The sequence below is a fragment of the Tinamus guttatus genome, unplaced genomic scaffold (assembly GCF_059628265.1).
Source record: "Tinamus guttatus ecotype Peru unplaced genomic scaffold, ASM5962826v1 Tinamus_guttatus_pri_ptg000240l, whole genome shotgun sequence".
NCBI classification, from domain to species: domain Eukaryota; kingdom Metazoa; phylum Chordata; class Aves; order Tinamiformes; family Tinamidae; genus Tinamus; species Tinamus guttatus.
This window is the reverse complement of record NW_028288774.1, coordinates 5,327,144-5,347,249: the sequence shown is the minus strand read 5'-3', so window position 1 is coordinate 5,347,249 and position 20,106 is coordinate 5,327,144. Positions and strand designations below refer to the sequence as shown.

General features: G+C 46.5%; 1 protein-coding gene across 1 annotated transcript; it reads left to right on the top strand.

Annotated features, from left to right (window-relative positions):
- The first annotated feature begins 1,746 nt into the window (after positions 1-1,746).
- On the top strand, positions 1,747-18,389 carry CCND1 (cyclin D1). Its single transcript, XM_010223706.2, has 5 exons — positions 1,747-2,182; positions 3,904-4,119; positions 4,449-4,608; positions 9,987-10,135; positions 15,206-18,389. Exons 1-5 carry the CDS (start codon positions 1,985-1,987, stop codon positions 15,359-15,361), a joined length of 879 nt encoding a protein of 292 aa, XP_010222008.1. The 5' UTR covers positions 1,747-1,984; the 3' UTR covers positions 15,362-18,389.
- The last annotated feature ends 1,717 nt before the right edge of the window (positions 18,390-20,106 follow it).

The following is a 20,106-nucleotide window of genomic DNA, read 5'->3' as shown; positions in this document are numbered from 1 at the left end:
GCGAGCCTGCCTCCGGGATCCCCAGCCGCCCGTGCCTGGGGGAGCTGCTGGGGGCACCCATGTTGGTTGGACCTGGAAGCCACGGTGTCCGTCGCTGGCCGAGCTCAGCACGCTCAGGCGGCGCAGGGTCGTTGCGTGTCTTTTTAGTAAAAATGGCAAACTTCCCCAGCTAGCCTGAGCCATGAAAAGAGAAGTTGTGCTGCCCGCGTCCGCAGTGTGAGAGGCCTGGGGGGCTGTTTCCCTGCTGAGGAAGCAGCCAGGCTGGGCCCCCCAAGGGGAACTGAGATCCCCGGCCACTGACAGCCTCCTCGCAGAGAAGGGCAGTGTAGGCACACGTGGTCAAGCTCATTGGAAAGATAGGCAGACATTTCGGCAACGGGATTACGTAAACACGCAACTGTCGAACAACATGCATGCCCTGTGATCTTTGGCTTTGCTTTCCCCATAGGTCACCGGGGAGAGCTGCAGTGTGGCTCCATAGCATGTTGCTTATGGCCGTGGGATCCTTGCCGTGCTCCGCGGCCCGCGGGCGATGCTCCCCTAGCGCCATCCCGGGTAGGTGCCGCTGCTGTAGCGCTGCGCTAGCGCGGGGTCAGCCAGAGTGGGGCTGAGCGCCCCGCTGAGCAGAGGAGGGCGCGAGCCCCAGTTTAGAGCACGTGCGGCCATCTCGGTCCAAGGCGAGCTGCTTCCCCCTTGGAGCCACGCGTTGGCCTCACTGCTGGTATTTTCCAGCAGGCCCCAAGCTCCCGTCAGCGCGTCAGAAAGCCAGCGGTCGAATGGAGACTTTTTTTATGAGAAACAAAGCTCAACACCGAGGCGTTTTCACGTCCACGCGGTTGAACCGCGCTGGGAGAGCGGGTGCACGCGGCCAGCGCGTCCCGGCAGCCCCGCGCGCCCCGCGAGGCCCTGGCAGCCCCGCTGGCTGCTGGCACCTCCCCCGACCGCTCTCGCTCGAGGTGCTCCCCGTGTGCGCGGGAGGAAGCTACGGCCACCATTTTGCAGCTCTGCAGAGAGACTTCCCCGTGGTGCCTGCGCGCACTGGGGTTTTGGCCTGCCGAGGGTTAACGGCCGCTCGGGGCGGCTGGAATTAGCTCCCACCGAGTCCCCTGCCACCTCTGTGCCCCTTCGGAGGGCGGAAACTTAAAAGTGAAAGGCGAGACATAAAGAGAGGAAGCAAAGAGAAAAGCACCATCTTGGCGGAGGAGGGCAGGCCTTAATTTCTTTAAAATTTTGATGTACAGCAACAACATGCAGGCTGAGAAAAATAGGAATGAGGAAATGGGAGAAAGTTTCTCCTATGGGGTTAACTACAAAGACTGTGGGGCTCCGGGTGGGGAGCGTGAGTTTTTAGGCGACAGATACTGCAGGTACTCCTTGGTAGCAGCAGTAATAATAATTGGTAATTAATAGTGGCATGCTGGCACTTCCCTGCTCCCCCTCCGCGGCGTCCCCTGTAAAATAATCGCGAGCGGGTCCCCCCGTGCGTGTATCCGTGCGTGTCTGTGTGTGGCCTAGCCCCATTCATCATTTGGCTCCCGCTGCAGAACCCTCTCCATTTTTAAAATTATGCAGGGTACACTGAGGAGACAATTTGGGTTTCCCCCACCTCTCCCTTGCCCTTGAAGAAAGCAAGCCCTTGTCTCATTTGCATTTGCATTAAAGCCCTGCTCGCTATAAGCTAGGCAAAGGGGAAGGACTTGAAGCCTATGGGATGGCTTTAGGGCTCTGCCCCTTGCTTTTGGCTCCCTCTCTCTCTCTCTCTCATTCTCTCCCGTGCTTTGATCTCTGCTTAACAACAGTAACGTCACAGCGACCATACAGGAGAGTTTTGTTGGAAGTTAGAAAGTTTTGCAGCCTCCAGAGGGCTGTAGCGGCAGTAGCAGGAGCAGCATCCGAGGGACTGACTCCTGGACGGGGAAGAGCGCGAGCCGTGAGCGCCCGCCCGCCGCCCTCGCCGCGAGCCGCCCGGAGCCACGAGGCGGCCATGGAGCATCAGCTGCTGTGCTGCGAGGTGGAGACCATCCGGCGGGCCCACCTGGACGCCAACCTGCTCAACGACCGCGTGCTGCAGACCATGCTCAAGGCCGAGGAGACCTGCGCGCCCTCCGTCTCCTACTTCAAGTGCGTGCAGAGGGAGATCTTGCCATATATGAGGAAAATGGTCGCCACTTGGATGCTGGAGGTTCGTATGTCCCGGCGATTTCCTCGCAAGCGGCGGCGCCGAAATAACGAATTGAGGCTGCGGGTCGCTGCCGCTCGCGGCCCCCCGCCCGAAATAGCCGCTCCGGCATGGCACGCGTGGCTCGGAGGCTCCTGCGCGTAGCTGCGGGACGGGCGGCGATTTCAATTAACGCCGCTGTAATTTGTACTCTTTATTTTTATTATTTTTGTAATTATTTTTTATTTATTTTTCCCCGGTGCACGAGAGGAGCAGGCGCGGACGGCGGAGGCCGGCGGCCCCGGGCACGCGCGGGGCGCTGCGGGGCCGGGGGCACCCGGCGCCTTCCCCGCCGCCCCGGCCGCTGTGGGGCAGCCGGAGGAGCCTCCGTGCCCGCCGCCCCGGCTGCGGGCGGCCCCGGCGCGGCGGCCCCCGGGGGGGGAGGGGGCGGAAAATGCTGCCAGTTATTTTCCCTTTTTTTTTTTTTTTTTTTTTTTTTTTCGGGGATATTTTATTCTAAATTAATATCCCTGTACACGTATGCAAGTGCCGCCCGTGCCAGTATTACGCGCCATCTTTGTTCTTTTATTGCAAAGCAAAAGCGTTTATTAACCGGGGGGGGGATGAGGAGGCGCCGGGGAGCACGCGAAGGCAGCGGGCGCGGGGCCGCGGCGGGCGCGGGGCCGAGCGCCGCGCACGGGGGTCCCCCTGCCGGGGCCGCCCGGCCCGGCCCGCGGGGTCCCGGCCGTTCGGGGCGAACGTCCCGGCAACTTTTCTTTGTTCGGCGCGAGCGGGGCTCGGGCCGCGGTGCCCCCTGCGAGGCGCCCGAGCCGCGCGCTGCGCCCAGGGGCGCTTGCGGGGAGCCCCCTGCGCCGGCCCGGGGGGTCCGCGAGCAGCCCCGCGCTCCGCGCCGCGTTTTCGTGCCCCTTGGCGAGCGCTGCGCGCCCGCGCTCTATTTTTAATTAATTTCTGAAAGCGCAGCGCCCTGCCTCGCTCTGCGAAGCGTCGCGCCTCGCCGCGCCGCACGGCGAGAGGGGGGCTCGGCGCTTTCCACTTCGGGGTGTCCCCCCCGAGCCCGCCCCGCGCCCCCTCGCCGCGGGGCTCGGTAAAGGGCCCCCGCCGCGGCGTTTTCAGCCGCTTTTGGGGGCTCGGAGGATTTTTTAAATATTTTTAAATATTTTTTGAAAAGATGACGTCTGGGGAAATGCGGCTGGACGCCACCTTTGTGTCTCGAGCAGAAAGAGGGGGATCGGCAGCGCACAGGCAATTTAAAAAGATATATTTATTAAAAAAAAGCCAAATAACAGAAATAAATCTGTGGGCAACCCTACATGTGCACACATATTCCCGGGTATGGGGGCTCATGCTCCCCTCTCTTTTTTTTCTCCATTTTTTTCTTTTCTGTTCCAGGGGCCGAGAAGATGAGGGCAGATCTATTTCCCCCCCTCGGTTTTTTTCCTCCTTTTTTTTTTTTCCCTCAAACCAGGACTCGCCTGCGGGTTTCTAACGCCACATTTCTCCCCGCTTTGTCACTCGTGTCACTCGTGACTTTCTCTTTCATTTTCTTTGACGCCTCTGTTTTTTTTTTCCTTACTTACACGTTTTTTCTCAACTGCGTTTTCCCCGTTTTGTCCATGAGCCTCGCTTTGCAGAGGCTGTGAGGGGGAGGGAAGGCAAGGGCAGCAGGACAGGACTAGCTTTCACCCATACTAAATTGTTACTCAACGATCTCTCCTCTCTTCCAGGTTTGCGAGGAGCAGAAGTGCGAAGAGGAAGTTTTCCCCTTGGCTATGAATTATTTGGACAGATTTTTGTCGCTGGAACCCCTCAAGAAGAGCAGATTGCAATTGCTCGGAGCTACCTGCATGTTCGTGGCTTCAAAAATGAAGGAAACTATTCCTCTGACCGCGGAAAAACTCTGCATTTACACCGATAACTCCATCAGACCCGACGAGTTACTGGTAATTTCATGATTAATCATCTCAGCAAAAGCCAAGCCCCGGCAGGAGGCCCCCAAAGGCAGAGCCCGGCGGGAGGGCGACGCGGCCGCCCCACGAGGCGCGGGGGCCGCAGCGCGGGGCCGGCACCGCCGCGGTTCGGCCCGGCCCGGCCCGGCGCGGTTCGGTTCGGCCCGGCGCGGCGCGGCGCGGGCGCCCCCTGGCGGTGGCGCGGATGGGTGCGGGGGCGGCCCGAGCTGCCTGGTGCAGCAGCCTTGTGCGTGAGCGGAGCTAACCATGTTTCCCTCCTCTTCCTCCCCTTCTTCCCCCTCTCCTCCCTCTTGTTTTTGCAGCAAATGGAGCTGCTGCTGGTGAATAAGCTGAAATGGAATCTGGCTGCAATGACCCCCCATGATTTCATTGAACATTTCCTAACTAAAATGCCTCTGGCAGAGGACACCAAGCAGATCATCCGTAAACACGCTCAGACTTTTGTGGCTCTGTGCGCTACAGGTATGAGCCCTGCACATGAAACAAGGCGTGTTGCTCCCTTACACAAACCTGCCCCCCAGCTCGTAAGGCTCCCCATAGCTGTGGGCTAGAGTGAGTCTGCAGAGCTGTGGGGAGGTAATTTAAGCCCTCATTATTGCCCCTGGTTGTTTGCAGAAGGTGGATTACTTTGCGGAGGTAAGTTTTTCAGAAGATACTCTTCTGAGTTGAACGAGCAGAGATCCTGTGCTCTGGAGGGGCAGGAGCAGCCCTTCTTGGTAGCTCTGCAGTTGGGTTTGCGCTCAGAGTGGCACGATTTGTTCACCTCTGCGTATCAGGTTTTATGCGGGGCTGCAAAAGACTTACTGCCCATATGGGGAATCCCTCTGTGCGGATTCATTCTTAAGACGTTTTTTAAAGGCGCAGAGAGAGAGCAAGAACGAGTTCGCCTGTGAATAGCTCTGCGTGGGGGTTTTAAAACTTCCCTCTTCAAGTTGCCTCTTCCCCCTCCTCTGTGGCTGCTGGATTGGAGGAGGGCCACGCGGCACAGAGGCTTTCCTGGCACAGGACCGAGTCTCTGCCATCTGCACCCTTCTGACCACGTGCTGCGCTGCAGCCATGTGCAGGGGCGGCCTCCAGAGGAGCCAAAGACGCCGGCTGTTGGCTAGGCCGGGTTTGCAGAGGCCCGATCTTTGGTTTCAAGGGCACTGCGTGCGCCTGCGCGCGCTTTCTTTGAAGCTCCGTGTTTGCATGTGGAGTGTGTGCGTTTGTACGGGCGCTGCCTCTAGCCGCTCAACCCGAACGAGTGGGAAGGAAGAAAGTTTAGGAGAGTCTCTCTGTTCTCCAGATCTTGCTGTTCCCGCAGGACAGAGCGGAGGAGGGGGCACAAAGGAAGTTCAAAACAGAAGATGCCCCATTTGAACAAATATGTTCAGTGCATTTTTCTTTCAGTATGACGAGACAAACCCAGGAGTGGCAAGAGAATAAGAAAAAGCAGCCAAAGCAAATTTTTTTAGCAATAGTACGTAAAGAGAAGTGCCAGGCAGCTTGCTAACGCTGACAGACTTACTGTAAAGGAGATACAGTGCTTTACTGAATATTAACATTTAATAACATACTAAAAAAAGGAAATCAAATGTGCATTTGGACTTGAGAAAAGGTGGCCCACACTTGAAAACTTTGGTGGGATGTGTGTAGTTGGTGAGCAAAAAATTACGTCTTATCTTTATTTTCAGAGAGATGGATTTTATCAAAAGATTTGAGAAAAATTGCAGGCACTTACAAAAAGAAGAAAATGTTGCTTTCATAGAGTCAGCCCTATTGTAAGGCCTAAAGATAGAACAAACTGTAAAAGAGAAATTTGTAAACAGTGGCTTTGCTTTTCATCTTGGGCCTAACATCAGAGTGAGAGGCAATTCGTAAGTCAGCCAGCCTGGAATAATGCTCCGTGTTCAGAGTGCTGCCCCACTCAAACAGCCTTCAGAGGACCTGCAGCAACATTTTGGGAAAATCAGACATACTCTTCATGACAGATTAAACTAAATAGGGCTGCTGGGACTGCAAATACATGATTTGCTAAGTTAGAAGCTACCTCAATTGTTAGCTAAAAGGAAAGCTACCCGGCCTCCCCTTTGGATTTGGGGATATTTAACCTCGGTTGTTGTGTTGGCAATGACAGAGATGAAAACAGGAGTAGTTCAAAGGTTGGAGACTTGCTAAAAGTCCAGTACTTTGATCTACTGTTGGTGTCATTGCGTTTCATTTAGGAAGCACATCCAGAGCCTTTATTTAACACTGCTACACACCACAGCTGGAGAATGGATTAGTAAATGGGAACCATGTTCTGGGAATTTTCCTTAGTTTTAAAACAACAGTGCTGAGCTCACCAGAACTGGGGCCCTCGTCAACTCCCTACTGAAGCTGTTGGGAATATTGCCTGGGGGTGCAGTGTTGAGGAAGGCTGCCACTGGGCTCTGTATTTTTATTGTTTCTGTGGATGTGAGGGTTTTCTGTATGTCTTGTTTCCTCACGGCCTCTTTGTTGGGCCGTGAAGACACCGTGTGGCATCTGGACTTTGCTTTGCTGTTACTGGGCTGTGTTGCGTTCCCCCTTGCCAGAGCGAATGCAGGAGGGCTGCGAACGCCTTGTGCCTGCCCGCATGGTGCGGGGCCCAAGCCAAAGTCCACTGGAAGCACCGTAAAACTCCTGTGCACTCGGGGGCAGGAGCAGTGTATGTGGTGCTTGAATGGAGCCTGCGTCCTCTGCTAAAGGCAGGTGTCATGAGAATGCCTGGCAAAACAGCGCTTTCTGTTCCACAGAAAAGGACGTGTCGGGCTGCTAGCCTGGCAGGGCAGCGGCAGGTTGGAGATGCGCGTGTGCACATGCGTCTGCTGCAGAAGGAGAGGTGACTCTGCAAGGTGAAGTTGAGGGGAATTCCTTCCAAGCTCCCTCTTCAGCTGGCTGCCTAGCAGAAGTGGATTTGTTTGATTTGGTTTAGTTTTGAAAAATATATTTCACCGAAGGATGTCTTTGTGCTGTGGTAGGTTAGAGAGAAAAAGAAAAAGAAAAAAAATTACCAGGGGTTGTTTGAAGTTAACACATAATTGAGTTTAATGAATGAGGCTTTGGCATGGCCGAGCAAGGCAGGGAGAGCTCAAAAGGAAACAGGCCTCTTTTGGCCCAAGTTAAGACCAGTGTTGAGGGAGAGCTGCAGCTCTATACAAGCATAACAATGAATAGCAACAAATATTGGAGCTTCAGCGTTTCATTATGCTCTTCTGGTTATCAAAACATACCAGGCCTCTTTTATATTATTATTATTGCTGTCATTGTTGTTGCTTTCGGACGGAGAGAGACCTCCCTTTGAAACAACTGCGCTCCAGTTCTCCTATTCTCCGGCCTTTATAAAATTGGGAGTCTCAAGGTATGTGACCAGTTGGAACCTGTTGCATCTTGCAGCAAGTGATTTATGTTCGCAGTTTTGATTTGCCTCAATGAAAAGATTTTCATTCATAGCCCCCAGCTCTCCAGACGGATGGAATTGCTGCTCCATTTAAAAAGGAAAAGGGGTGACTCGCCTTGTTAGGAATTTTTTTAAAGCGCTGCAGCGCCTATATGCCTGCTTTGTCCTCCCTTCAGGGTGGCTGGCATTCTTCTCTCTCCTCCCCCTCCTCTCTCGCTCTCTCTCTCTTTTTAACAACGCTGAAGTTGTTTATTCTTTTTGGATGAAGTCTCAGATAGGCTACTGGGGATGTGTGCTTCAATTGATGGGGCCCCCTGCCCCATTGTGGCTGTGTCAGGTCTAATTCATCTCACCGAAGCCCCCTTGTTCCTGAGCGCTCAATAGCGCAAGATGAGGCGATGGAGGCTGACAATGATGCCACACTCTTCACTTGGGGGCATCCAATTACAGGCGAGAGGGGCCCCCTGATTAATATGCTGAAATTAGTGGCCTCTGCCACAAATAATTCCTTGTTGAGTTGCAACAAAAAGGCAGTCCATGCTGCTTGTCTGGAGTGGTTATAGGGACAGACACAAACTGGTCATTTAAACTTCATTATCACTTTTCCACCTTGGAAAGAATGAGGGTGTGTCTATGAATTCATGCTCTTGTTTACCGCTCTATTTAAATAAAAAAAACGCAAATATTAATCCCAAACGTGATCCCGGCAGGACGGGTTCACCTAGCGGTGCATCCTGGAGGTGTTCTGCGTGTGGAGATGAGGACACAGCGGCGCGGCCCTCCGACACTGTACCCCTGGGAGCGACTCGGTGTGGGGGAAATTTCTGTCTTGTTTCTGAAGTCTACCTGCACCTATGTATCAGTGTCTCCCTAAGGGAATGCTCTTCGGAAGGGGTGTATAGCCAAGAACCAAACAATCCAGCTACCTGGGAAGGGAGAGGTTTGCTGGGAGGTGCATGTGTTTGTATGTGTCACCAAATGGAGGATTAGGAAAAGGGGAAAAGTGAAATTGGTTTTCCACGTGCTAACAAAGGCGAGATGACCTCAGATACAGTTGGGCCTTTTGTTGCCTCCATCACAAAAAATTCAGCCACAACTAATCCTATGAGCTTCGTTTTGGAGGCTCCTAGGCCGGTGGGTGAAACGGCCCTTTTGAAGGTGGGGTATTGGTTGGGCTACAATGGACTGTCAGGGATTGTCTGAATAGATTCAGAGAGGACTTTCACAGAGTCCTGAAGGCCTTTAGTTTCACTGGTAAAACATTTACACAAAAGTTATTTTATCATAATAAAGGAGATGCATGATTTAATACTTAAACTGTTCCACTGAGCCCTCTAAGATATCCATTCCTTTGATTTCATTCAAGAGTTTGACAGATGGTTTATATTTTTTCAACCCAGAGGAAGTTGTATTCTGATAAAAGCTGAAGGAATGTATCTCAGGTTCTTGTGTATAATGTGGCATTTCCCCTTTCTCCTGCACAAAATCAGGCATTTGCCTGTGCCACTTATTTGCTTTGTTTCTGATTCTTCTCCAAGGTGTACGCTGCCCTGGATCAAACGCATTCCTGTTTAGCAGAAAGAGTCTTAGCATTAAAATGTGGATTATTCTTATTAAGAAGGGTGAAAAAAAAGCTAAATGGCAGAGATAGCCCCTTAAGGAATCATGGGAGTGGCTTTGTGGAGAGACCTACAGCACTGCAGTCTGGAAGGGGGCCCAGCCTCTTGTCAGCATGGTGTCACATCAGAATGTAACTGATTGTCCGCCAATTCTTGGGACCCCCGTCACTTAGTTATGCCACATTTACATTAAATCCCTGTTGCCAGGATGGATGGCAGCCGCTGACAAGAGACTAGGTTGAGACAAAGCATTTTTAAGATGAAACCTTAATTTAAATATGGATTATCTGCCTCCTGACGGGGTTAAGCAGTCTTTCTTTTTCCTTTCTTTTTGTTGGTGTTGTTCATTAAAGTTATATTTCTTTTAATGTCAGTGTAAAGGTTTGTGCTTTAAAGGGCCCAGAGTCTCCTTATTACAGTGTATCTAGGATCTGGTCGTGCCAAACACTTAAACACTAAGAATGTGAACAGGTTTTCTCAAATCTATAGTGCTGTTGACCTGAAAAATATTATTCATGTGAATGAAGTATTTAAACATCTGAAGAGTGGAGGCCCTGCTATGATAGAAATATCTCGATGGGATGAGTGGTCTCCCGGGCCTACTGCTAGGAAGGGCTACTCACTCAAGGACAGTTGCCCCTGCAGATAAGTGTGTACAGGTTTGGGCACCTTTCTATTCATAACCTCCCTGCCTTTTTTGATGCACTAGTTGGCAACTGAGGCCTGCCCGTGCTGATGGAAGAGACTGTATGTATATGAGAAGGTTTGTCCTAAAGAAACCATTTTGATGTGTTTTTATTTCTTCTTCTCTCTTCATACAGATGTTAAATTTATTTCAAACCCACCTTCCATGATTGCAGCTGGCAGTGTGGTAGCTGCTGTGCAAGGCCTGCATCTGGGGGACACTAACACTTTCCTCTCCTATCAATGCCTCACACATTTCCTATCACAAGTTATCAAATGTGACCCGGTAAGTGACTCTCTTGGATTCTCTTGATTTCTTGCCTCAGAGTTTCAGAGCAAAAGGCTGCTTGCTGCCTGGTAGCTGATCTGGCAGCAAATCTTGCTGGAAGTTAAGCCTCACAGTAGTTTTTGAACGTGCGTTTGTCGTAGTTATTTAACCATCATTATATCCTGTTATTACATCCTAATAACTAGCGATCATGCTGCTGCGGTTCGTTGATAAAAACGGTTGTGCTGTTTCGTAAGACAGGTATATTTGACAAAGCAAAGGAAACTTTGGATTTATTTTAAGACAATTGCAGAGGCTCCATTTAGTGGTAGGCAATTAAAGCGGGAGTCTGTGTAAAACAAAGCCTTTAAAATAAGGAAATAGTTACAAAGATTGCAGTAAATAGACCTCCTGGTATCTCTGACCTTATCTTTGACCATTCTTGAGACCTTTTATTGTGACAAGTGGTGTGAAAAAGCCCTTCTTAAAAGAGTTCTAATGATCTAATTTGGTTTATTACGTGCTAGACCTGCACAGTAGCTGGTATTGAATTCCTTTTTGGAACAAACGTTTGTCCCACGACTTTCTGACAAGGTAGATGGTCCTCACAGGACTCTCCTTTTGCCCTGCAGCTTCCAGGAGATGCACATCAGTAACTAGTGAGCAATAAACCTTTCATGAGTGAATGGGCCAGGAAGGGAGCCTACAAGGAAGACCTAAAGTCAATGATCCATGTCATAATGGTGTGTGAAGTTGGGGCAGAGTTGAGCTTTGTTTTGTAACAATGTGGAAGACCAATAAATAGATGCTTTAAAAAGGTTCTTGTGAGGTCTCCAAGCACTGGACAATGAGTCAAATAAAGACAACCCTGTGGCTAGCGGCACAATCTTTGAGATGCTGTTAAATTGTTTTACATGTTCATAATTTGAATATAGGGAGAGCTGTCTTAGTCCAGGCACTTCAAAACAAATTTAGTATAATTGGACTTTTGTCAACAAGATTGAACAATTTCTGGAAAGATGAATGCATCACCAGGAATTCTTCATAAAAGAGTAATTTGATAGAATATCTGTGGGAAGCAAATGCTGGCAAATACTGTACCATAGCATATGATTTTGTTCACCTGAACAATGCCTCAGTATTTAGCTTGTTATTTTTGCCTTTTATATTACTACAGCAAAAGTAGTATGGATCCCGCACTGAAACATTAAATACTATGAGCAACTGCAATGGTGAAGTAAGATGCTGTAAACATCCTGCTGCTCACTTGGGCTTGCACCTGTAACGCTTTCAGTGAGGTTGTGAACAATGTAGGTGTTTCAGGGTGCAGTTGGCTTCTATCCAGTGCAAGATATTCAAAGCAGGTACTTAGGAAAAGTCCTAGGCTTGCTATCTGTACTGATAGTGAATATCTGATGCAAACAAAAATATTATTTAATAATTCCTGATACACAGCATTAATATAGATTTTCTCATCATGAGGAACAACAGCATGTCCTTATGTGACTTGACTTCATTGATGTTGGAGCTCTTTTAAAAGAGAAGAAAGTATCTTTAACAAGAAGGGTAATTGCTGGTTATTTCTTTTTATTGTCCAGAGTCATTGCAAGGCCACAATCTGTGTGACCTGAACTTAAAATTAAGAGCTTTAAGAAGAATTAACTCTCTAACGTCTGTTGCTTTACGCTTTAGAGTAGCAGGAATTGGAAATAATATTTTTATGTATAGAAAATCAGAATCATCACAGAATTGTACCGAAGTTAAGTACCCCAGAACCGGAAGGATTACTTCCATGTTAGTTCCTGCGTGGTGTTTCAGAGTGACGTTACTGCCACTCTTGGGTTCGTATCAGAATGAGAGAACAACACCTCTCACTGCTGTTTCGAGTAGGGAAAGCTGCTTGGTTTCACACTCAGCCCAGTTTTCCTGCCTTGGGATGTCCTGGAAGACATGCCTATGCAACCAGGACTAGGAAACCTCAACACCTGTGTGAAGCTTGTTACCCTGCAGGGATGGGTCCTCTTGTCCAACTGTGCAACCGAATATGTTTTATATTGGGTGTCCTGAAATATTATGAGCATGCATTATAAGAATGTGGCTGACATTCTGCCTGATCATCTGTTAGCTAGAGCAGCTGGTCTGCTGGATTTCAGGTTATATAAGCATACTTTTTTACCTTTAGTTTCAAAGAAGGCTGAATCTAAAGTAAAATGAATATCACCTGATTGGAATTCCTTTATGGTTCATGTTTATATTGGTGGGAGTCCAATTTCCCATTTTGCCTTTGATCAGGGGTAATTAGAAGTCAGATAATCACAATTAGAAGTCTTGGGCTGTCTTCCATCATTCTATTCTTGACCCCATCATCCAAACAGATGGAATTTTACCTGACATTCATTTCCAGGCCAGAAATTTGCTAGACTGGATGAGATTGGGTTTCCTTGCTGTCCGTTAGGACACGGGAATTTGTCTCCTACTCAGAGGCACCTTCAAACATGTGCTCATTGCCCAGGACAGGGCAGGCAGGAACAAAGGATTTCCAAGCAGTTTCTTTTTGTTGTTGTTTGTTTCCTTTTGTACCTGACCCTGGAGTCGGATGGTGTCTGCTGTGTCTGTTAAAGGTATTTGACCACATCAGTTAAGCTAGCAAGTCTTTTTTTCACTGAGAAGCTTAATTAATCCAGGAAGGGTTTATGACCTTGAACAAACTGTGGGCATTGAAAATTTGGGTAGCGAAGCAGAAAAGTTGTTGGGAGAAGTTATCAGAGTAACACACAAGTCTTGCATTTGGTTTTGAGTACTGAGAAGTACTAAGAATGAAAAACTACCCCGGTGGGATTGTTCACAGTGAATTTTATATTTTGCAGTTATTTCTGCCAGCTCTGAGTTGTTTCTGCAGACAAACTGTTCGGCCGATAGCTATCTGAGCAAAAATGATTTGGACAAAAACGCCCAAGACATTGCAAAAATTGCTGTGCACTGAACTGTAGCTTAGGACACAGTCTGTTCATAATAATTTGTAAAGGTTATATATCTTTTAAAAAGTAGCGTTGTAACATAATGTTCTCTCAGAATCTCACAGAAAAAAAATAGTCGTCAAAATTACTTTTAAATTAAGTAGTGCAGTGTAGTTATTCATGACCGGACGCCAGAGGCAGAAGAGTAGGTACTTACTTACAGAAATCCTTTTTAGCAGTTTGCAAAGCGTGCTAACTGCTTAGTTCACTTCAATTACTTCGCATGTTGGTCTTCAGAGCTCAAAGGTGCTATCATCAAATGGTAGCATTTCCAAAACAAAACAAAAAGAACGGAACCAGGATGTGATTTGCTCGGAAAAATAAACCACCTTTCAGTCTGTAGCACTGGCCATACCACCTGGATAGGACTGGCCTCCCAGGCACTGGGCGTCCGCGAGCCGTCGAGGCCGCGAGCTGTCCCTCCGTACCGCGGTGACCCAGCTCGCTGCCGGCAGGAGCGGGGCGCAGAGCCCCGCACGGGAAGGGAGTTACAGCGAGGCCGGCCCCGTGCGGGCCTGGAAGGGGCGAAGGGGCTTGGCACAAGTCTTCCTGGGGAGGCCAGAGGTATGTAGGAGCCGAAGGCAGGATGGCTTTAGGATATGAGGCGTTGCTTTTTGTCATTTAAAACGCTGTGTGTCTCTGTCAAGAGGAAATATTACACTAGGGTTTAAACCAGGAAAGGTCATAGGTTATGTGTTTTCAGTGAGCTGTAACTGATGGTCTGATCTGCTTAGAGGTAGGATTAACCTCCCTCTCCCTCAGAAAGGGCTTGTGGAGAATTGTTTGCTTGAGTTTCTAATCTTATTTTACCCCAAATGCCATGTGCCCTTATTGGTGGCAGTGGAGATTCTTGTGGCAGTGGAACCGGTGAAAAGCTGGTAGATCACACAAGAAGCCTCTGAATGAAGGCAGAATTGAAACCGGGAAATAAAGAAAACAGCAGGCAGGTCACCCTCTCAGGAAAACAACATTCATTCTCAGTCATGCACATCCTAACACTTTTGACGGCAATTTATCATGGAAGACTGGGTTCACCGCAAGGGCTAACACATGTCATAGGTTAAATCAGAGAAGGCAGGACTGAAAGGAAACTTCAAAGTCCTTCCTACACAGAGTTAAATATGTTGAGAAAAAGCTTACGGTGTTTGTTATAAAGATAGGAGTAAACAGCCGTCTGAAGGAGTTGTGGCAAAATGTAGGGTGATGTTTTTCCCCATTGAAGGCACCGCTTCTGCGTCCTCACGACACGGCTCATGGGGGAACACACAGCCCTGCGCAGCAGCAGGCTGGACAGGTTGCGCTAACGGGCCCTTTGAGCCTGGCTGCAGCGCTGCCGTGTGCGGAATTGGCTCTGGCCGCTTGACTGTCGCGGGAAGGGCCCTTCCTTCCCGCAGCAGCCGTGATCCGCTCTGGGCTTTCAACGCCGCGGAGGCGGTGCGAGCGCCGAGCCCGTCGCGCGCGGGAGCGCCGAGGGAACCGCCTCAGCCTCGCGGCGCTGTGCTAGGAAGGTTCCCTTAGGAACCACGCGTTGGGGCAGCCAGGAAGGATCGGTCTGCGTTTTGGGCTCATATAGGCTGTCCCTTTTATTGATTTTTTTTTTTTCCAAATGCTTTCTGAGTTGGAAATGAATTGGCTAACATAAGAAGCTGCCCACTGCTGGAGTGACTGTGTCTGCTGGCCGGGGACTTAGGGCCTGTACATCTACCCAGCTAGCATATTTATCCAACAACTTGGTATCGTCAAGACTCATGCTTGGGAAGACCACTGTTTGTGTTGAGCAGAGTGCACTGCCAAGGCAGTTCTATGGTTAGAGCAGCAATCATTACAGCATCAGAGCAGCTCCAGCCAAGCGGCTGCGGTCTAGATCCAAGCTGGCGGCTTGCAGAAAATTTGGTACCTTGGCCCATCCTTCCGCTGCTCAGTCTTCCTCCCGCGCTTCCCCCGCTCCTTTCAGCCTGCTGCGTCCCAGAGAATTTGATCGTGTTTCTCTTGCCTCTTCAAGAAATGGTACTTGGCTTGTGATCTCTAAAGGACCCTGGGTCTTTTTCTCCTTCCATTTAATCCTCTCTAGGATTGTTTACGAGCCTGCCAAGAACAGATCGAATCCCTCCTTGAATCCAGTCTACGCCAGGCACAGCAACACAACGTATCTTCAGAAACAAAGACTGTAGAGGACGAAGCAGACCTTTCCTGCACACCTACTGATGTGCGAGATGTGAACATTTAAGAGGACTTCTGCTAAGGGGTTTGCTTGGCAAGAAAAGCAGAGAAAGAAAGGGCATCTGAGAAGGAATCAGCGTCAGGATCTGCACCCCAGAAACCCTTTTCTCCAGGACATTTTTATACCAGAAGGGAAAACCATTCTTGTTTTTTTTCCTTGCTCTGTCTCCCTTCCATCTGTGACTTCAAACAAACAAATAAACAAAAAATACCCAAAAAACTGTCTTAAAAAAAGAAAAAAATAGTATTTGCATTACCCCCAGGGGTTTGTGCTACAAAAATAGAAGATTTTATACAATAATAATCAACTAGTTTTTATATTAAAAGTGTTCTTGTCTGTATGTTGTAAAAATAGGCATTAACACACAAAATGTCTCCAGGGGAGGTATTAGATTTGATTTCTTACATATAAAACAACCAACCAACCATTTTTAAAGTAGAAGAGGGTTATCTTTTTTTTTTTTTTTGATAGTAAATGAAATATTCTTTTTTTCTTTAAAAAAGCATAGCTTTAACGCAGTTCTAGGCTTTTCTGTATCTTGCTTGCTTATGCATTTAGTCACTTTATAATTCATCTGTAAATGTTTATTTTATTCCTTTAGTTTTATTTTTTTTATCCTCTTCACCTTATAAATGGTTAACGTAACCCATAAGTTAGTATATGTTAGTATACAGCATTATTATATGTTAATCTTTTTTTTTTTGCCTGTGGATTGCCTGTACATGAGGCATTTGTAGGGTTCCAGCTTAGCATTGTCGGGAGAGGCCCACGTACTACTCATACGATACTCTATTATAAAGAGAAACCGAAATAGTGACATAATATATTATATTTTTGTAATCTTCATATTTTTGTAGTTACCTGTGTAAAAATGCTGGTCTGACCCCACAGATATTCAACCTAATTATCGTCAGGTTCAATCCACAGTTTAGTCTTTTTTTTTTAATAATATTCTAAAACCATTCCATTCAAAGCACTTTCAGTCTATTGGATATATAGGAAATACATTCTTTTATTGTGTGGGAATTTTTTTTTAATGGAATGGTTTGGAAATATATAAGTGCTTGTTCGCAAACTTGGAATTGCAAAGCAAGTGCATTTAACTATGGTGTTAGAGGAAAGGTGATTTTTTTCCGAAGGTTGTGTTCCAGCGAGAGACATTGCATTCACAAATTGCCAGGATATCTTCCTATCCTTTTCTATAGAAAAGTCGAAGTTTAGAAATCCTTTGGTGCCAACTCATCTTTGTTAATTAGGGGCCTTAAAGGTTCACGTATAGGACACATAGTTTAAGGATTGTCTCTAGATATTTTACAACTGAAGGTTTTTGAACACTAAAATATATAATTTATAGTTAAGGCTAAAAAAGAATGAATATTTATTACAGAGGATGTTCATAAGGCCAGTATGATTTTTAAAATAATGCAATCGCCCCTTTTTTTTTAAAAAAAAGCATAATCTTTCTACCCTTGATGTTGCAGTTTTAACAGCTTACTAAAGAAAAAAGGACACTCTTCAATGAACAAACTCAAAACAAAACAGTCTACTTGGCCCCTTCTTACTCATTTTCAAAAGCAGTCTAACCATGAGAAACGCCATAGTTACAACATGAGAATTGGAGTACTTGAAAGAAGTTCTTATTCCAGTATGTCCCCCCTCCCCTTTTTTTTTTTCGTTTTAATTTAGCTACAACTAGAAAATTTGCACATCTTGGCTATGTATCTTTTTATTATTATTTTAGAAAGTAGCTGAAGGGACGTGGACATAGCTGTTGAAGTTGACGCTCGAGGAGAATGTGATGGTAAAATGTATGTGAGAAAACTGCCGCTAAGGTGTTGATTGTTTAAAAAAAAAAAAAAGAAAAAAAAAAGGAAAACAAGAGAGGAAAAAAAAACAATAAAAAGAAAAAAAAAGAAAAAGAGAAAGAAAAGGAGTGGATGCTCCATTTTTATTGAGCTGCTATGGATAAATTCCCAGCATGGTTTGAAAGAAAAATTAACATTGCTTTTCTGTATCTTTGTCATTGTGTTTTGCTGCTATTTTGTGGATCATTTTTTTTGTTATACAATGTCATATACTGCCATGTTATAGGTTTTAATTTTCTCATAGAAAATTATATTATTGACATCATTTTTTTTGTAGATTTTTTATGTGATCAATTTTTACTTAATGTGATTACTGCTCTATTCCAAAAAAGGTTCCTGTTTCACAATACCTCATACTTCAGTTAACCGTGTCTAGACCAGGTTTTAATGTTCGTACACAGTGCCTCGTAGTTCTACTGCAAACTGAAATGCATCGAACGTTATTCTGAATGGGTCTCGCGATTTGCAACTAGGTTGCATTAACTTAAAAACAGCAGACATTTCAGAAGATCAAGTAATGTCAGTTTTTTTGTTGTTATGCATTTTATAAAGCTGGATTCTTTGTCTGATCTGGGGTTTATTATCATAGTAGTTTTAAGATGTGTTATTAGCCACATTGATATATGAAAGGTGCATTATAATGTAACTCTTACGTGCCAACTGATGTGGTTTCCCACCAGTTGGGACGCATCATTTGGCATGATAGGCTTATCTTCTGGAACTCTTTAAGTATTTTGTGTGTTTAATCTGTTATGATATACTAGGGGTTTTTTGTTTTTGTTTTGTTTTGTTATTTTAATTATAGCATAATGCTAATTTAAAAAAAGCCTGTAAATCTCATAAATAAGCCAGCTAACAGAGTTGTATGCTGAAGAATAATCTAGCTGTTGCCTGTATGCTGCTAAACCAAAACAGAATTAGAACTCAATTTTGAGGGCAGACGCAGTTAAGATCCTACCTAGTGCATAAACGAAGCATTGCAATGCTACTAGCAGTCGCAGGACCCAGGAGGACTGGATACATTCTGTCCAAATTTCAGGAACATTTCTTACTGCTTACCTCATGAACACTTCTGTTTGTGGCATCTCTGTGTCTCTGAACCAAACCTGATGATGTTGAGTTAGTGGTTACTGGTTATATTATGTGTTACACTGAGTGGCAGTGCGTACTGCAAATTCCTTTAAATATTGTATGTACTAAAAGGCCAAATCCAGATCAGTGGGTTCATGTGCCAACAGAGATGCTTTATTTCTCACATTATATTATAACAATCTGTAGTAAGCAAGCAATTCAGATTTGTACATTTTTTATATTGTACTTATTGGCATCACTGGTCTGAAATGCACATTTTCACCCACAGACCTGTAACAGACAAGTTTCCAGCAAAAAAAAAAAAAAAAAACCTAAAGTCTAGAAATAAAATTGGTAAAACCCAATGTCTGCTTGTTGTGTTTTTTTTTTTTTTTTAATTACATTCACAAATGCTGAATGGTAGTAACTACCTGATGCAACGAGTAAGCAACATGTTTTTTCTAGTGTTGACTGTCCATGCTTTAATAGTTGCAATGCATCTTTTAGTTAATAGTTGCAATAAATCCTTTTATCGTTATTTTATGAAACTGTAGGTGTTTTAAGTAATGGGTAAGTGAGTGCCTGTCATAGTAATGTGTATTTTGAAAAACAAAATATACTTTTACAGAAGATTTTCCTTTAAACATCTAAGGTAATTACTGAGCGCAAAATACCTTTTGGTGGTTATTTTCAATAAAGGTAAAATAAAGTAGGTGTTTGATGCTACAGAATGCTTGTTTGTATTTATTTATCAGTGCAAGGTTTTGTGTCCTAGAACCCTCTATGGAGAACAGTTTGTTTTAAAAGCAGTAAGGTTAATGTGGCTTCTTTTCCTTCCCCCCCCCCCATATACAGCTATTACATGTTTCTGTTTATCGCTAATGTTGATGATAAAGTAGAAAAAAATTCAGAACCCACTAGAAAATGTAATGTAAAGAGAAGGCTTAAAATGAGAAATGGTAGAACAGTTACATAGGATTATTTAAAAACTAAGATTAGGTTCAGTTAGTGCTATGTCCCAATTCACGTTCCACCGTAAGTGCCTGGAGTTGGGAATACGCTGCCTCATCGTCACAGCCAGACACAGCAGAAGCTACTCCTTGTCCTTGGTGGAGAACAGTCAGGCTTCTCACCTATGCATCAAATATTTAGCCTAAGAAAGTATGTGAAAGTATGATTTCATTTCTGCCTTAAGAAAAACAGTGGTCCACCTAAAGTCGTGCATTTTTCTCTCCTGTCTTGAATCAGAAATACAGCATTTGCCTCCTGACTCAATTTTGCATGACAGCTGATTCCGTAAGTACAAAGGAAGCAGGAATGAGGTGTTGCCTGTGAATCACAGACACGAGCAGAATCAGTCAGTTGCCGTGCGGCGCCGGTCGGCCTGCCTGGCACTTCAGCTGGGCAGCAGCCATGTGGCCAGCGCAAAATCACAGCCGTAGGATGAGGTACGTGAAGTAACTGCCGGCCGGGACGCAGCTCCCCGTATGCAGCTGCGTCCACTTGGAGGGTACGGAGCTGTAATTCTTCCCCTTGGAAGTGGGCACCTCCTCACTGCACTCGGGTCACACTGGTGGGAGGCCACTACGGTTAGTTCAAAAGACACCCAAAGAGACCATCTAACGGGGTGGAGTCACGGAGACTTCAAACACAGCCGGGCTGCAGCTCAGCTTGTGGAGGCTGAGCCACCACTTAGAGTTTCCTCCTCTCTCCAACAGCCCCTCTGAAGGCATCTCGCTAAGCCTGGAGGCGAGGTGAATGATGCCAGTGCTACTCGCATGGTCGCAAAGCAATTCACTGCCACAGGCTGCAGCC